The sequence below is a fragment of the Arachis ipaensis genome, chromosome B09 (genome assembly GCF_000816755.2).
Source record: "Arachis ipaensis cultivar K30076 chromosome B09, Araip1.1, whole genome shotgun sequence".
NCBI classification, from domain to species: domain Eukaryota; kingdom Viridiplantae; phylum Streptophyta; class Magnoliopsida; order Fabales; family Fabaceae; genus Arachis; species Arachis ipaensis.
The window spans coordinates 7454542-7472864 of NC_029793.2; the positions used below are offsets into that span (position 1 = coordinate 7454542).

Genomic DNA, 18323 nt, shown 5'->3' on the forward strand with positions numbered 1-18323 from the left:
AGCCGCATATATTATTGACTTATAATGCATCTCTCTTCTTTTTCAACATATATATAACACGCGTCATAAAAATGATCGTAAACATTTTCAAAACGGAAAAGTATAGGTAACCAACAAAAATCTTAAGAATATTTTTCTTATTCTTTTAGTTTACAGAAAATCTTAAGCTAGTATTTTCTACCAATCTTAAGCAAATACTTGTGTAGAGATCGAGAAAGACAAAGGAATCGATCCTTTCAATTTAGGTGTATCTACTTTGCTACCTTTAATTTTCCGCGCGGGTCCATACAAAACAAAATAATGAAAAATTATGATCATGAAGCCACGTCTCATTATACCAGTATAGTGAAATCAAATGTGTGTCACTTTGTCTACTAGTATTAGGTGATTTTTTTTTTCTCAATTGTTAATGATATCTTTGTAACCATAATTGGGGACTTGGCAGGGAGAATGAAGATGGTGAAAAAGATGAACAAGAGTTGTGTTGTTTTTGTTATCAAAAGGTACCTGTTTATTTTTTACTAAGTCATGGATAAATTAAAGAATAGTTACCAGGTATGATCTGATTTTTATTGTATCATTTCTAATGGATAATTTTAAATAGACAACCCTTAAAATTGGAGCAAAGAAAAATGGAGTCAATTAACACAAGTAGCTTTGAAGCAGCCAAAACATAAATAGCAAGAGTAATATTAGAGAGACAATATCCTAAATTTTATTTATTTAATTTGATATTTATAATTTTATATATATAATATTTATATTTATATGTTTATTATATTGAAAATTAATTATTTATTTCAGCAACAACTAATGAGTATAAAATAAAGAAACGTAAGTGCAGAAATGATTAAACTTGAACCCCAAGTATATATTCACTTGCAGCACTAGCAATTCATCCTTCCCTTTTTCATCAATAGAGAATATACATACATTTTTGTGACACAATCTATGATGCATGGGCATGGACATTGACATGGACACGGAATACGACATGACACGAGATACGCCGACACGCGAATTTTAAAATCTTATAAGACACGACATGACACGACATGACACGAGACACGCCGACACGCGAATTTTAAAATCTTATAAGACACGAGGACACGCATATATATAAAATATAAAGTATTTTTTAGATAAATCGTAATGATATTTTGATATTTTATTGATATTAAATTATAAATTAATTTTTTAATTATTTTTAATGTCTTATTTTAATTATATCAAGTAATTAAAATATTTTTTATTTTAATAACTAATAATATATACTATATCTAAATTTATTTCAAGAATATATGTTAAGAATAAGACTTGACACGTTGATACGTGATGGTATTTAGGTGTGTACAAGCGTGTCCGGAGAAGAATTTTTTTGCTTTTTATTAAGACACGGTTGGACACAGCAAACACGCGTGTCCAACGAGTGTCGATGAGTATCGTGTCCAAAATGTGTCCGACACGCGGACACGACAACTCAGCGAAGTGTCCGTGCTTCATAGGCCACAATAGATATTTTTTGACTTCATCTCTTGTCCTATTCAACTATATTTTGATAAAATAAATAAATAAAAATGAAAGAAACTTGTCAGACAAGTTTAGAGAATTTTGAATAGAGATAGATAATAGATATCAGTGTAGTGAATCTCATATTATTAGCAAGATAGCGGCTTATAAATAAAATGTTGTTGGTCCTATTGAGAGATTACTATGTTTTGTAACTAATTATTACGTGCTTTTAAAATATATTCAATGTGAATATGATGTCTTGTAGATAAAAAATATATATACTCTTAAAAAATGCAGTAATTTTCTAATCATGGCATACCAAAAAAAATCCTAGTTCACTACGGGTAATAATTGGTAGTATGAATATAATTTCATCATTTTCACCGTAATAAATGGATCCAAAATTAGTTTTTTATTTTTTCCCTCTGAATATACTTATTGCAAATAATTATCAACATATAATCACCAGTACTTTAATTTAGTTTTTAAACAAAGCTCCCATAGAACAAAAGTCTCTTAACATTTAAGGTGGGGTAAAAGAAAGACAAACCAATAAACATATGAATATATATCATTTTATGCCAGCCCCATATCCACACCTCACAACAACACAATTGTTAGATGACAAGAAATAAACCCCCTAAAATGAGCAGCATTTAAGTTTTCCATTAGCACTGCATAAAATTGTTCCTGTCAGTTTGAAAATCAACACAAATATGTTGCAACAAGCTAAAAACGAACCAGCACATACACAATAATTTAACAGGAAAATATTACTCTGATTTTGGAGTGAGCTTTCTTTATATCTCTTCTTCAGTGTCTGTTCTCCACCACTGTTATAAAATTGACAATAAATTAATTGTGGTGATGATAGATATCGTTGCTAGGCAATTAGACATTGTGGTTGTTATAATATAATGTTTTTCTTGTAATTTGAATTTGAATATATACTGCAACCTATTATAGCATGTTTTAAAACCAACTTAATTATAATATGAAAAATTAAACTCTTCAAGAAAAACAGTAATGTCATCAAATATAAGTAAAAGCTTAGTTTACATAACGAGGCAACTTACCAATAATCTTTGGAGACATTTGACAATATAGAAAGCAAAACAATATATCAAACATCTTCGGAGCCATTTGACAATATGCATCCACTCTTTCTCTAATTCTCTACGACAATAACATAATTTTTTCATTATCCAACTTCCTTACACATTTGATACATTTTTACTATGATACAATAATTAACCACACAAACAAACGATGTCAACTATAGGACTGCATTATAAAATTAAACTGATACTCTTAATTGGTCTTAAGAGATTTTTAGTCATATATAATAATCTCTGTGATTTATATTTATTGTTAAACTGAAAATACTTTCGATACAATAACAAATGTTAATATATTCATTTATATATAATTAGACAAGAATATGGAGAACTTTAATATCATATAATATTAGAATTAAATCCTTTAACTTATTTTGATATTAAAAAGGATGAATATTACAAAGTGCCACACTTTTGCAAGACACATCTATAAAAGTGAAGCAAAGAAGCTTGGTTAACCTTTACAGAGTAAGAAACTATGAAGAACTATTTAGGAAAAGGAAAGTATGTGAAAGTTGTGCAGGAAAAAAAAAGAGGAAAAAATAAAAAGAAAATAACGAGATATTAGTAAAGGATTATCGTTGCAACCCTTTTCCATGTAGCATTCACATCCAAATATCATATGCTTATTCCAAAGGTTATTATATTGGTATTGTGAAAGTAGCATGCAGACAACAAGGCAAGAAGAAAGCTTGTGATTTGAAGGAACTGCAACAACGATCGAAGCTTCTGTAGAGTAGTAGTGAGGGAATCAATCGTTAAGTATGCTCTCTTTACTTGGCAAATGGTAGAAGGATATATTATCATTCTTTTCTTCATTATTCGGATATCCATCATTATTTGCAACAATTTCTATCCTGGATTTCAAGTCTCTTAAAATGATTTCATATGCATGATCATTCAACTTTGGGCAGTTATGGAAACTAATGAATGCCTTATGTTTTCTGGGTGGTTTACTGGTTAAACTTGAGACTGTCTCCAAAGATTTGCAGTTGTTTACACAAAAGAACACGATAGATGGGGGAAGTGGAGCAGCTATGTATTGAAGCATTTTACAGATTAAAAGAGTTATGAGCTTCTGAAGATTCCCAATGCTTTCTGGCAAACTTGTAATGACATCACAATTCTGTATTGATAATATTTGTAATGATTGAAAGACATGAATGTTGTCTGAAAGTTTAGAGAACTTTACATTACAAAAAAGTTAATTCCTTGGCAGACAAGAAGGCAGGGGTGTATATGTCGTGTTCATGTTTTATTGGCTCCCTGAGTACAATTGTGTTGCCAAAGTTTTGAGGAAGCTTCTCAAGAGAGTAACTCATGTTAAAACCGAATCATTCAAGACTTTTGAGATGCATAATGGTGACCACACCTACGTCGCAAACAAGCTAAGTATTGTATTGAAATAATGACATGCTGTATGTATAATATAATATTTATTTATATGGCCTTCCTTCATGACTCAATTATCATTAAACCCTGTCTTGTAGTAATAGATAATATCTTAATATGAATATAAAACAAAGAGTGAAAATGCCAATGCAAAAGCAATATGCAAATTAAACTAGACTGCCGAGTTGACAGGGAAATTGAACAAAAATCAAATGAGCAAAAATAAGTAATGGTGTGTTCTCAGAGAAAGTGTGCTACAAAGTGACTAAATAGACAACTGCTATTACAACAATAATGAACTAAAGAAAGTACAGGTGTTCCCCACAGAAGCTTTCGTATTGGATGGAGTTCTCATATGATATGTTGTTCTCTGTAGAAGGCAGAAAAAATAAGTTAAAAGAAAGAAACATATATATATGAGTTGAGACACGTGACCTTGCATCCACTGCTATACTTTCTTTAATTTCTTTTCTCTTTACTTTTTTATAATCACAGACCAACTCAATTGAAGAGAAAAAAGAAACAAAGTTCACATAAAAAAAGGAAAGATATTGCATAACACTTAGTTTGCAAAAGAAATGAGAGTTACTGTACCTTCATTTAACAGGAAGATATTATTCTGTTTTGGAGTGATATTTCTCTATATCTCTTCTTCGATATTTGCTCTACAACACTGTTATAAAATCGATAACATAAAATTAATTGTAGAGATTCTAGATATTGTAGCTTTTACAAGAATACGCATTGTGGTTTATGTCGTATAATTTTCTTTTTCTTGCAATTTGAATTAGAATATATTTGCAGCCTAATATTGCAACTCTATTATAGTATGTTTGAAGTTATGATATATATACTATTACATACAGTGACATAGCAGGTTTCAATATGATAATCACCAAATTAACAATAACATTGGGTTTTGTTAGAAAACTAACTTTCTTCCAACTAATAATCAATCAATAAAGTAAAAAAAAAAAAAAGGTAAAAAAGAAATAAAAAGTGGAATTAAAAAATAAACTAAAATATTGATTGATTGTTGCGACTACAATTACAATTATAATAGGAGACCATATATTAAAACAACTCCATTATAATATAAAAAGTAAGCTGCTCAAGAAATAGTAAATTCATCAAGTATAACATAATTGGACAACTTACCAGTAGTAATAATCTTTGGAACCACCACGTAAATTCACTCTTTATTCGGTTCTCTTTTCTCTGACTCTGTGACAACAATATAATTTCTTATGATCCCCCACATTTGATACAATATTACTACAATACGATAATTAACCACACAAACAAGGACGATATCAAACAATATACTATGGTATAAAATTGACAACACATCATGAACAAAAACATCAATATAGCGAAAATGTTTTATTTCATAAATAGTATAACTTTTAAAAGAGGAATGCTAGGGGCATCAATTTTTGTGATTTGTACCCATCAAATAGCCATCAAGATGGTTTTAATGGTGTGAGATTGGTATAAGATTTCATCCAATGGCTCACTTTTCTTTGCTGGTTACATACTTGCCAGAATTTAATAAAATTGCTGGCCCTAAACTTTTCCATAAATCATTATTATCATTTGTGTGATTTAAATTTATTGAGAAAGTGAAACACTTGCTAGGCAACAACAAATGTTAACATGTCCATTTTTAATTGGTAAAGAAGAGCATAGTAAACCTTGATTTTTGTAATTCTTGTAGTGACTTTTGCAGGATATATATCTATAAAATTGAAGCAAAGAAGCTTTGTGTAAGAGAAACAATAAAAAATTATAGCTAGGTTGTGCAGAAGAAATAAAAAGAAATTTCAAGCACGTAGATAATTCATTAACTCTGTGTTTTTGTTCACTACTATTATATATATTCCAAAATCAATATTGAATGATTTAATTTTTGTTGTGGATCTCTAGACTAAACAATTGAGAATACAACAATAACGTGTGAAAACTACTGAGATTAGTATTAGAAGCATTACCTCAATGTCCTCCAACTCCAAGCCATCAGATTCATCTTCCAACTCCAAGTCATCGGATTCATCCTCCAACTCCAAGCTATCAGATTCATAGCCCTCATCACTGGCATCTGGACTAATCTCTCCATCATGATTGACATGGACATGCATCCAATGGATCCCACACCCCTTTATCACTACTTCCTCATTATCTTCTGTATTTGCATAGAACTCAAATTTAAGCATAGTATTGCAAGTGGTGCCTTTTCTTCTCTCTTTGATTGCTTCCGCTATCTCGTTGGAACCTCCATCATACCATACTACCTTATGATCTGATACCATTTCAAATGGAATCGCAACATAAGCAGTCGAGAGTAGTGCTCTATTGCCAGAAGTTGTGATCCATTCCCACTCGTTGCAACCCTTTCCCAAGTAGCATTTCCATCCAAATATCACTTCTTTCTCGACAAGCTTGCAAGATTGGTATTGAGAAATCAAGATGCAGCCAACAAGATAAGAAGAAATCTTGTGATCTGGAGCAACTTTAACAATGATCGAAGCTTCTCTAGAGTAGTAGTCAGGGAGCCACTCATTAATTATGCTCTCTTTACTTGGTAAATAGTAGCAGAATCTATTACCATTATGCAAATATCCATCATTATTTGCCACAAGTTGTATCCTGGATTTCAAGTCTTTCAAAACTGCTTCATATGCATCATCATCCAACTTTGTGCAGTTATGGAATCCAAACCATGCATAGTGTTCTCTGGATGGTTCACTGGTTAAACTTGAGACTTCCTCCAAAGATTTACAGCTTACTGCATTAAAGTATATAATAGATGGGGGAAGTGGAGGTATGTATTGAAGCATTTCACAATCAACGACCATAAGCTCAAAGAGCTGTTGAAGATTCTTAATGCTTGTTGGCAAACTTGTAATGACATGACAACCATCCAATATTAATGTTTGTAATGATTGTAAGACATGAATGTTGTATGGGAGTTCAGACAAGCTCTTACATTTGTGGAAAATTAATTGCTTGAGAGACAAAAAGGCAGGGGTGGGGAATATTCTACTTAACATGATGCATGTGTCGTCTTCATATTTTATTGGATCCATAAGTCCAATTTTAGGGGTAAAGTTTAAAGGAAGTTTTTGAAGAGAGTAACTGATGTTAAAAGCAAACCATTCAAGATTTTTGAGATGCATAATAGTGGATGGTACTTCAGTCAAAGCCGTTGATGGTAAAAGTAACTTGATTTTGGAATGATGAGTCATAATGGGGATTGAGAACACTTCCAAATTGGAGCAACCGGTGGCCCACAAGCCACAAAGAGAGGGAGAACAGTAGTCACTGCAAAGCCTCTTTAGGGATGTGCAAAAACTCACATATAGTTTTTCAATCTTGGGGAGAGAGAAAATAGATGGATGAACATCTTGTAAGCTTTCACAGCCACAGAATGATATTAATTTGAGATTCGTGGCACCTGCTAAATTTGGGCACTCTATCAAGCGTTTACAGTGCTCGAGGTCAATAAACTCCAAACTTGGTAGATTCTATCAATCCCAACAAACATGTTAACACTAAAAAGTATAAGTAGAAAATGAAAATACTAAACAATGTGAACAATGGATATATCGAATATTCATTTTATTAGATATGCAGATAGTTATTTTAATATTAAGATTTAGGTAAGTAATTTAGAGATGTAGTGTATTTTGATTTAATTGGTGATTATTGTTCATATTGTTTAAAAAAATTATTGGTTACGTAGCATAACCCAAACACATATATACATGACTAGTGGAGGAAAAAAGTGTTGTTTTATTGTTTAATGCATTACACTCTCACTTATTGTAATTTTATAAATTATTACACACCTAATATCAAATATTAAATGACAATAAGTTTTTCATACTTTTAGAATAATTAACTATATTTTTCAACAATTTTTTTCTTGTCTTATTCTTACACCTATATAAAAAAGTGTTTCTAGCTAATCAATACAACTAAATATTTTTAAAATAGGTATAAAATGCATTTGAAATTTAATTTAGTTAAAAGCATATTGAGCATATGAATTTTTTTAGTTGTCCATTACAAAATTAAAATAATAGATAATTTATTCGAAACTTAGAATATGAAACTTGATTTGATTATAGTATTTAGTATATATACTGTTGGTTAATTCAAATTAAACATCATCTATATACAATCATAGGACATAGGAGTAAAAAATCCATTTGGGGCAAAAATCTTTCCAAAGTGAAAACCCTTTGATGTGGTTGATTATTACATTTATTCTCTCTTTTTGATTAAGAAAGCATTGCATCATGACATAAGTGAATTAATATGATATAGCAAAACAAGAAAATGTTAAATGACAAGAAACTATTGTCTATTGAGAACCAATTATGTTCTTTGTTTTAATTTAAAAAATTATGATGGCTATATATAAATATATAAATAATTATTGGGTGTAGTCTAAATTTATCTCTTTTATATATATGTCATTTGAATTTAATAAGTCATATACTTTATTATCATTTTCTTCTTATAAAATACTCTTTGTTCTCTCATCAAAACTTATTTAATTATTCTGTGATATTATAGTTACTTTTTTTTTTGTAATAAAAATTTATTCTCAATCTTTTTTAATGATGAAAATATAACTTTTTAAGAAATAATTAGCATGCAAGAATATTTTACAATATATAAGAATAAATTAATCTTACATAATAGAGTAAATTTATAAATTATAAATCTTGAAATAAACGCCCCATAATTAATATTACTTATATCAAAACTACTCTATTTTTTTTTTTAAATTTCGCTTTTTATATACTAACTAATTTTTATAATTTATCAATCTTTATTTTAGTATGTAACAAAAGTATCAAAAAAGCATAAAGAGAAATATAAACATGATCCTACCTGTGCTGTATCCCAAAGTTTTTGAACATTGCTATCTCGCATAGAAAGCTGAACAAGTTTTTGAGGCCAACAAATAGACGGCACAAACTTAAGTGGGCATTTATTCCACTCAATATACCTTAAGTCATTAGGAAGTTGAAAATCCTCTAGAAACACTCTGTTCCCTTCAAGATCCATGTTGATATTTCCTCTTAAAGCAAGTAACCTTAACTTTAGCATCTTCCTTAATGCAATGATGATTATACGTGGATCTATTGTAATTTCATTCATATTCACAGTCATGCTTTCAACTCCATGAACATCCTGAAAAATTGAAAAGCAATGCAATACAATGTTAGTACCACGTATATTTTGATACATACATATATACACTCATCTTTGAAGACCAAACCTTAAAGTATGATTTCCTTACTCTTTTATCTTGGAAAATATTGCAGACTTCTTCGGTATTCCATAGTCTTGTTTGTTGACCACCATTTTTGCTATATTCTTCATGAATGATTTTCCAACACATTTCATGTATCAAACTATGCATTTTTATGTATTTATTATAACGACCATTTGAATAAATACTTATAAGAGACTTATCCAATAGACTTTTTATCCCTATGTCTGCAAAGAAAACACAAGAATTTAATATTCTTGTTATTTCCTCCATTTTATGCCCGTGGAAAAAGCATGCAACATCTAAAAGGATGTTTTTTTCATCATCATCTAATGCATCATAACTCAACCTCAACGCTTTTTGAATATCTGCATTGGGATACTTCCTTAATTTTTTCAATGCACTATCCCATTCACCTACACTTTTGCCGCGAAGAAATGATCCCAAAATTTTCAAAGCCAATGGAATGCCATTAGCATAATCTATGACTCTAGCTGTTAGCTCAGCATACCCTGCTTTGGGATGGGAATCAGAAAAGGCATAATGGTTAAAAAGTTTATGGGAGTCTCCATAATTCATTTGCTTGATTTCATGAATTTGTTCAACTCCTCCACTTGTAAGCACATTCCTGTCCCTTGTTGTCAAAATGACGATGCTACCAGAACATAGGCAAGTACGCAAACCTGGAACCAAATCAGTTGCAATTGGCGAATCAACCACATCATCCAGTACAATCAAAGCCCTCTTCTTCTTGAGTTTACTTTTAGTGCGAGAGTCTAGGACTCCAATATTGGTAATATGAAGATCTTGGTTTAATAATTGGGAAAGAATTGTGTTGCATATGCATATGTCAATGAGACATGGCTTTCCTAATTCTCTTGAATTTGACAAGAAACAAGAGCCTTCATATTGAGAAGAATAATTATTGAAGAGAGCCTCAGCAATGGTTGACTTACCAATACCGCCCATACCCCAAATTCCAATCACAAAAACCTCCTCCATCTTGCGTCTCATCAAAGATTCAACGCGAGTATAGTTTGTGTTACAAATAAAAGGTCTGTTGAGTCCATCTATGAAGCACTTTTTCTTCAGACAATGTGGCAAAATTGCTTTTACAATCTCACTAATTAGCTTAGCTTCATCAACCCTGGCAAAAGATAACCACAGCATAGATGGAAGTTAAAATGGATAAACATATATAGTTCCTTACAATCCATTATTTAAATTGGAGTATAATAATACTCTCTTTAAGTTAGTCAAGTAAATTTATATATATATCTTGAAAAAAATATCGTGTAGCACCAATATATCTTGAACAATATACCTGATTTCAATGTAAAATCATAATGAATATTACGATTTCCGAAGATCTTATTATTAGATTTTTATGTTTTTATATTCTTTTGCCATTGCTATATAGCATTGAAGTTGACATTGAGGTGTTTCTTCTTTAGACAAAAAATGATATTTTCACATTAAAGATACTAATTTAAATATTATTATTATTATTATTATCCTTGAGAAAGCAATTACAAACCGTAGACAAAATCCTGAAGTTCAAGCTGAGTTGATGAGAAAAAACAACAAAACAAACACAACAATTACATACTTGATAAATAAAAAAATATTTTATATAAAATATTTAAATATAAATAAAAAACTCAAAAATAAATATTTTTTTACAAATTCAGCAAAACAAGGTCATATTACCTGTGGTCATCAAAGGTGATGCCAGAAAGATTGGCAGCACGAGTGAGTGCAGTCCTCCATTGTTGCACATGGCAACGGTCCTCCGAAGATCTCTCATGCTTATCGAAAGCTCTGCGGTAACTTCCACTCTGCTTGCGAACATGTGTGGGCTCTATTCTGTAGAACACTGGAATCACTACATTGTTATTGTTCTTGCGTTCCATGATCTCCACCAGCTCTTTCAAGCACCACCTAGAGGATGCATAGTTTTTGGAGAAGATAACAAGAAACAAGTTTGAGTTTCTGATGGCGTCGACAAGTTCGTCCCAGATGAGACCTCCTTTGTCCATGCCGTCATCGTCTCTGAATGTTTGGATTTGGTTTTGGCGGAAAGCGGCTTGAAGATGGCTGAGGAATCCTTTGCGCGTGTCTTCCCCTCTGAAGCTGATGAAAACATCGTATCGATGAGTGGGAGGTGCTTGAGAAGAAGAAGAAGCAGCAGCAGCAACTGAAAGTGACATGTGTGTATGATGGTAATGAAGTGATGAGTGCAGTGGGCATAAGAGGGGAATAATTAATAAGAAAGCAACTCTTTCTTATCTCACGTACTGCAAATGCATGTGAAGTGGTCGAGAAAGTGAGAGGAACCATCCTTTGAATTTCCGCGTGGGTCCATAAATATAATTATGATCATGAAGCTACCTCCATCGCCCTCTCACTACACCACTACTATACTCAAATCAAATGTATCTATGTGTGTCTACTCCATCGTAGCTAATTCTTTGTAACCGTAGTTGCGGGACTTAGCGAGGAGAATAAAGATTATTAAAATGATCGCTGAACAGAGACTTGTATTGGTTTTTAAAATTAAAATATTGAATTAATGTTAATTAACTTCTTTTTTTTTCCATTAAAAATATTGATATTTTAGTATTTTCATTCAATTATTACTACTGCTTACACGGCACACAATAGTCAAGACTCGAGCACAAGCTTGATGGAAAAGGAACTTTTACCTTGTTTCTTTTCCGTGTGGGTCCAAAACAATATACAAAGAAGGAGCCTTGAAATTACATTGCTACTCACAAAAGAGGATAGTATAAATGGTTTGGGGTACTATCTCTCACCAAGATAACAGTATCTTCAAATTGAAATTGCATTCCTGAAAACTTTCTTAGTTAATAATATAACTTTAATTCTGATAAAAATGGAAATATCTGAATAATAATTATAATGTGAAAATTGTTAAGTCTAGTTTCATTTTGGGTTAATTTATGATGACAAATATTTATTTGGGTTAAAAGTCCAATATTATTTAATGTATGTTTTATTCTGGTAGGCCCATTAATTAGTTTTTCACAGCCCAAAGCTACCATATACTTCAGCCATGTAAAAGAGCCAATGTTCCTCATAGCACCGTTCAGCAATTAAATGAATATGTTTTGTCAAATGTTATAAGGGAACAGTTGTATCAAACAAGGACAGATGTGGCTCTGTAAAAGCAAGAAAGGACACTAGGACACCCACTAACCCAAGGACATCAGCTGAGCAATACTTGGATCGTGGTTAAGTAAAACACAAACTTGCATAGAGCAGCAGCAGCAAGAAAATGGAGCAGAATGAAAAAAGAGAGCATACCAAGGAAGGAAGAAAAACAAAGGACAACAGAGGTAGTGGTCGAGCTCCTCGGATAGCAGAGGTAGTGAAGCAGGATGAAGAAAGCACTGCATGCCAGCAGGGACAGCTCCAACGAGCAACTGGTACAAGAAAATAGAAGAGGCAAAAATGAAGGCAAGATGAAGATATATAATAAGCCTCATTCCATCATTTAAAAGCAAGAAAAAGAGAGCACACACTCAGAGTACCATCTCTAACACAGAGCTGGAATCTTTTTCTTCTACTCAAGCTTAATTTCTGATCTTTTTGTTATGGCTATCTTGTGTCATTTTCTGTTTTGAGAAAAGGCTAATCTTGTGAGGTTGAAAAGCCAATGAGTGAAAAGGCAAGAGTGATGCAAAAGAGCCACTGATTTCTGATGTAATTTTAGTTTTTGAACTAGGATTAGTTCCCCTTACCAAGTTGGGTTAGCACTTGGGGAGATTGAATCTGTTTGATTCCCCTTCCTAGTTGGGACAGCACTATGGGAAGCTAAGCTTAGGTGATGAAAGCTTAGGGGGTAGATACTAGTTGAATTAGGGAGAAATTCAATAGTATTGGTGTATGTAATCTGTGAATGATTAGTGAAAATTTCACCATGGTTTGTGGTGGAGACTGGACGTAGGATTCATTGCACAAAGAATCCGAACCAGGATACATGCTGGTCTTCATCTTCTCTTCCCTACTCTTTACTTGTTCTGTGTATGAGATAATTTCAAATAATCTCCTGCAACTCGAGCTACTGCTTAAACAGAGTTTGAAACTTTAAGTTTTAAGCCAACTTGATTCAACCCCCCTTCTCAAGTTCAACTAGAACCATCAATTGGTATCCTAATAATTGACCTCCCTACTTCAATGGCAACAACTACTCTTACTGGAAAGAAAGAATGAGAATCTTCATGCAGTCGATTGACTACAACATCTAGAAGATCATTCTAAACGGACCAGATGTTCCCACTAAACAGAATGCTGATGGAGAAGTTGTGGCAAAGGAAGACAGCGAATGGACTTATGAAGAAAAGAAGAAGGTTAAACTCAATGCTAAGACAATCAACCTGATGCACTGCACAATCAGTTTCGAAGAGTTTAGAAAAGTGTTAAGGTGCAAAACGGCTAAAGAAATATGGGGCAAGCTCAGACTCACTCATGAAGGCACTAAGCAAGTGAGGAAAATCAGAATTGACATACTAATAAAGAAGTATGAAATGTTCAGTATGAAGGAGGATGAGAGCATCGATCAAATGTTCGAAAGGTTCTCAATAATCATCAACAATTTGGACGCCATGGGAAGGAACTACTCTGAAGAAACTCTAGTAAGGAAGATTCTGAGAAGTCTTACTATGAAATGGGAAGTAAAAAGCACAGCCATCTTCGAAAGGAATGATTTGATCAAAATCACTTATGATGAGTTAAGAGGCAAGTTGCTGGCCTATGAAACCACTCACATGTCTCAAGACAAAGATGACAAAAAGAATAGTATAGCACTAAAATCAAGAATGATAGCCCAAGGAGAAAAATCTGATGACAGTTTCTCAGATGAAGAAATGGTACTCTTTGTAAGAAAAATGAGAAGACTACTGAGATACAAAAGCAAAGGCAAAGGAAGCTCTTCATCCAAAGACGTCAAGAAAGATCAAGTCAAGTTCATATGCCATCACTGCAAAGAACCCAGTCATTTCAAGTCAGATTGCCCTCAACTTAAGAAAGGCGAAAAATCCAAGAAAGACAAAAAGAAGGTGATCATGGCAACATGGGAGGACTTAGAGAACGACACCAGCTCAGAAAGCTCAGATCAAGAAGCTCAACTATGTCTGATGGCAGATCATAATGATGAAAATGAGGTAGATCTCTCTGACTTATCTATTGATGAACTATACTACATTATCAAAGACATTTCTGTGAACTCTAAGAAACTCTTGGATAAATATGCAAAATGTAAGAAAGAAAATGAGGCATTGAGGACAGAAAATGATCTTCTTTTGAAAAAGGTTAAGGCTAACAAAACTGGTAATGAAAAGTTTTTAAAAGAAGAAAATAGCATTTTGGGAGCTGAATTAGAGAAATTCAAACTCAAGCATGAAGTTACTGCTTCCACTGATTTGATTTCTGAAAACAAAAAGCTGAATGAACAAATAAAAAATTTGAATGAAGACTTAGCAAAGCTTGTTCAAGGTTCTCAAAATCTGAACAAACTGCTTGCTTGTCAAAGGTTTGGGTTTGAAAAATCTGGACTTGGATTCAAAGAGGAAAATAAATCTGTTTTCAAACCAAACTTTAAAAAATATGAATCCTCCTCTTCCAAGTTTTTCAAACCAAAAGGATTCAGCAAACCTCAGAAATCAGTGGGCAAGAATCATTGCTACAAGTGCAATAGAAATGGTCATGATCCTTCTCAATGTTTCATCTTTCTTAAGTCTTTTGGTAATGATAGTAAATTATATAAAATTATTCATAATTTTAATGTTCTTGGGCAACCAAGAAGATTTCACATCAAAGGATCTAAATGGATTTGGATACCTAAGGTTAGTTGAAGAACATGCAGGTTTGCCTTACATCCAAGAAGAAAATGGACATGTGGTATCTTGATAGTAGATGTTCAAGGCATATGACCGAAAGAGATACTTTCTTCATTAAACTCAACAAGTATGATAGAGGGTTTGTCACTTTTGGAGATAATGGTAAAGGTAAAATAATTGCCATTGGTAAGATTGGCAAAGATTTTTCAACTTGCATTGATAGTGTCTTTTTAGTTGATGGGTTAAAGCATAATCTATTGAGCATAAGTCAATTGTGTGACCTTGGATATGCTGTAACCTTTAGGAAATCTGATTGTAGAGTCATAAATGAGAAAACAGGGGCTGTTTTATTTGTTGCCAAAAGAAGTGACAATGTTTATGGTATCACTCTAGATGATCTAAAAGTTCAAAATGTAACTTGTTTCTCTTCAATGGAATCTGAAAAATGGATGTGGCATAAGAGGTTAGGACATGCTAGCATGTTCCAAATCTCTAAGCTTGTAAAGAGAGGCTTAGTTAGAGGTCTTCCTAATATAAAATTTGATAAGGACATCATTTGTGATGCTTGTCAAATGAAAAAACAAATAAAAACCTCTTTCAAATCCAAGGAAGATGTCTCTACTAAGAAACCATTGGAGTTGTTGCATCTTGATATGTTTGGACCAATTAGGACTCAAAGTCTTGGAGGAAAGAGTTATGGCATGGTAATTGTGGATGACTATACTAGATTTGGCTGGGTGTTCTTTCTTGCTCATAAACATGAGCCTTTTTCTGTTTTTGAGAAATTCAGCAAAAAGATTCAAAATGAAAAAGGTTTAAAAATTGTTTCAATTAGAAGTGATCATGGTAAAGAATTTGAAAATCAATACTTTGAATCTTTTTGTGATGAACAAGGCATATCACATAACTTCTCTTGTCCAAGAACACCTCAACAAAATGGTGTTGTAGAAAGAAGAAATAGAAGTTTACAAGAAATGGCTAGAGCTATGTTATGTGAATATGAAATTCCCAAGTTCTTATGGGTTGAAGCTGTGAATACGGCTTGCTATGTTTTAAATAGAACCATCATTAGGAAGTTTTTGAAGAAAACCTTATATGAACTTTGGAAAGGGCATCCTCCCAATCTTAGTTATTTTCATGTGTTTGGCTGCAAGTGTTTCATTCTGAATATCAAAGAAAATTTAGAAAATTTTGATCCTAAAACACATGAAGGCATTTTTCTGGGTTATTCCACAAATAGAAAGGCCTATAGAGTTTATAACAAGAACTCCAAAACTGTTGAGGAAACCATGCATGTCACATTCTGCGAGTCTAACAATGTTCCCAGTGTTTGCATTGATGATAGTCCAGGTTTTGAAGCTGAATTACCAAAGAAATCTGAACCAGTTCCACAAAATCCAAGTTCTCATGAAGTTGCACCTGTTCGCTGCGAAAATTCCAATTCTACAGGAGACAATTTGAAATTATCTCCTGTCGCAGCTGAAAACACTGATGCAGAGGCTATTGTTGATCAAGAGGAACCTGAATCTTCAACTCAAATCAGAAGGCCCAGGGAATGGAAGTTTCTGAAAAATTATCCTGAGAAATTCATAATTGGTGATCCCTCCAAAAGTATTTCAACAAGGTCATCTTTGAAAAGAGCTGAATCCAACAACTTAGATATTTTAACAAAGATTGAACCTTAAAACATCCAAGAAGCTCTTGCTGATCTATCTTGGGTGTTAGCTATGGAGGAGGAATTGTAGCAGTTTGAGAAAAATCAGGTCTGGTCATTAGTGCCTCACCCAAATGGAAATAAAGTCACTGGCACTAAATGGATTTTCAGAAACAAACTGGGTGAAGATGGATCCATAGTCCGAAACAAAGCTAGATTGGTTGCTCAAGGATATGATCAAGAGGAAGGGATTGATTTCGATGAATCCTTTGCACCTGTAGCTCGAATGGAAGCCATCAGATTGCTCCTTGCATATGCTGCTCATTGTGGCTTCCAGCTATTCCAAATGGACGTAAAGTGTGCTTTCCTCAATGGCATAATAGATAGAGAGGTCTATGTGGCTCAATTACCTGGGTTTGAAAACAAATCGTTTCCTAACCATGTTTTCAAACTAGCTAAAGCCTTATATAGTTTAAGACAAGCTCCTAGAGCTTGGTATGAGAAGCTTAGCTCATTTTTATTGAAAAACAACTTTCAAAGAGGAGCCACTGACACCACTTTATTTATTAGAAACTATCATGATCATTTTATTCTTGTGCAAGTTTATGTTGATGATATTATATTTGGTTTGGCTAATGAGGATTTGTGTGCAGATTTTGCTAAGCTTATGACCAATGAATTTGATATGAGCATGATGGGAGAGCTCAACTTCTTTCTAGGCTTGCAAATAAAACAAACTGCTGAAGGCATATTCATCCATCAAGAAAAATATGCTAAGGAACTTGTCAAGAAATTCGGGCTGGACTGTGCTAAGCCAATAGGAACCCCATGCATCCTAATATCAAGCTTGATAAGGATGAACATGGTAGAGATATTGATGAGATACGCTATAGAGGGATGATTAGATCTTTGATGTATCTAACCTCCTCAAGGCCTGATATCATCCAAAGTGTTGGAGTTTGTTCAAGATTTCAATCAAAGCCTAAAGAGTCCCATCTCTCAGCTGTCAAGAGGATCATCCGATATATGCTTGGTACCACTGATTATGGTTTATGGTTTCCTAAGACTGATTCATTTCAATTAGTGGATTTCTGTGATGCAGATTTTGCTGGAGACAGGATTGATAGAAGAAGCACAAGTGGCATGTGCTGCTTTCTTGGGAAATCTCTCATTGTTTGGTCTAGCAAGAAGCAAGCTACAATGGCACTTTCTACAGCCGAAACTGAGTATATTGCAGTCTCCTCTTGTTGTTCTCAATTATTATGGCTGAAAACTCAACTAGCTGACTATAAACTGAATGTCTCTAATATTCCATTATTTTGTGACAACATGAGTGCTATTAATATTTTCAAAAACCCTATTTTGCACTCAAGAACAAAGTACATTGAAGTTCGATTTCATTCTATAAGAGAACATATGCAAAATAGAAATTTAGATATTCAGTTTGTTAACTCTGAAGGTCAGCTAGCTGATATTTTCACCAAACCATTGATAAAGGA

At 33.0% G+C, this 18323-nt stretch overlaps 1 protein-coding gene and 1 long non-coding RNA gene across 5 annotated transcripts in view; one reads left to right on the forward strand and one right to left on the reverse strand.

Annotated features, from left to right (window-relative positions):
• Positions 1 to 11613, reverse strand: part of LOC107614880 (TMV resistance protein N-like) — an 18132-nt gene extending 6519 nt beyond the window's left edge. Inside the window, exons 1-8 of one of the 4 annotated variants that reach the window (XR_002353649.1) lie at positions 11020 to 11612; positions 9337 to 10456; positions 8925 to 9227; positions 6014 to 7546; positions 5717 to 5760; positions 5181 to 5246; positions 4617 to 4695; positions 4220 to 4392 (exon numbers count right to left, since the gene is read on the reverse strand). Coding sequence is in view for 3 of the 4 variants with exons in the window: in XM_021110865.1 (XP_020966524.1) it covers positions 4663 to 4695; positions 5181 to 5246; positions 6014 to 7546; positions 8925 to 9227; positions 9337 to 10456; positions 11020 to 11519 (3555 nt within the window). In the remaining variant the exon portion in view is untranslated. Of the gene's footprint in view, positions 1 to 4219; positions 4393 to 4616; positions 4696 to 5180; positions 5247 to 5716; positions 5761 to 6013; positions 7547 to 8924; positions 9228 to 9336; positions 10457 to 11019 lie in introns of those variants that run through there. The other 3 variants (XM_021110865.1, XM_021110866.1, XM_021110867.1) reach the window with 3 other exon arrangements.
• LOC110266363 overlaps positions 5160 to 18323 on the forward strand; it is a 25785-nt gene continuing 12621 nt past the window's right edge. The window contains exons 1-2 of the long non-coding RNA XR_002353652.1: positions 5160 to 5248; positions 10251 to 10255. This is a non-coding gene — a long non-coding RNA (uncharacterized LOC110266363). The remainder of the gene's footprint in view (positions 5249 to 10250; positions 10256 to 18323) is intronic.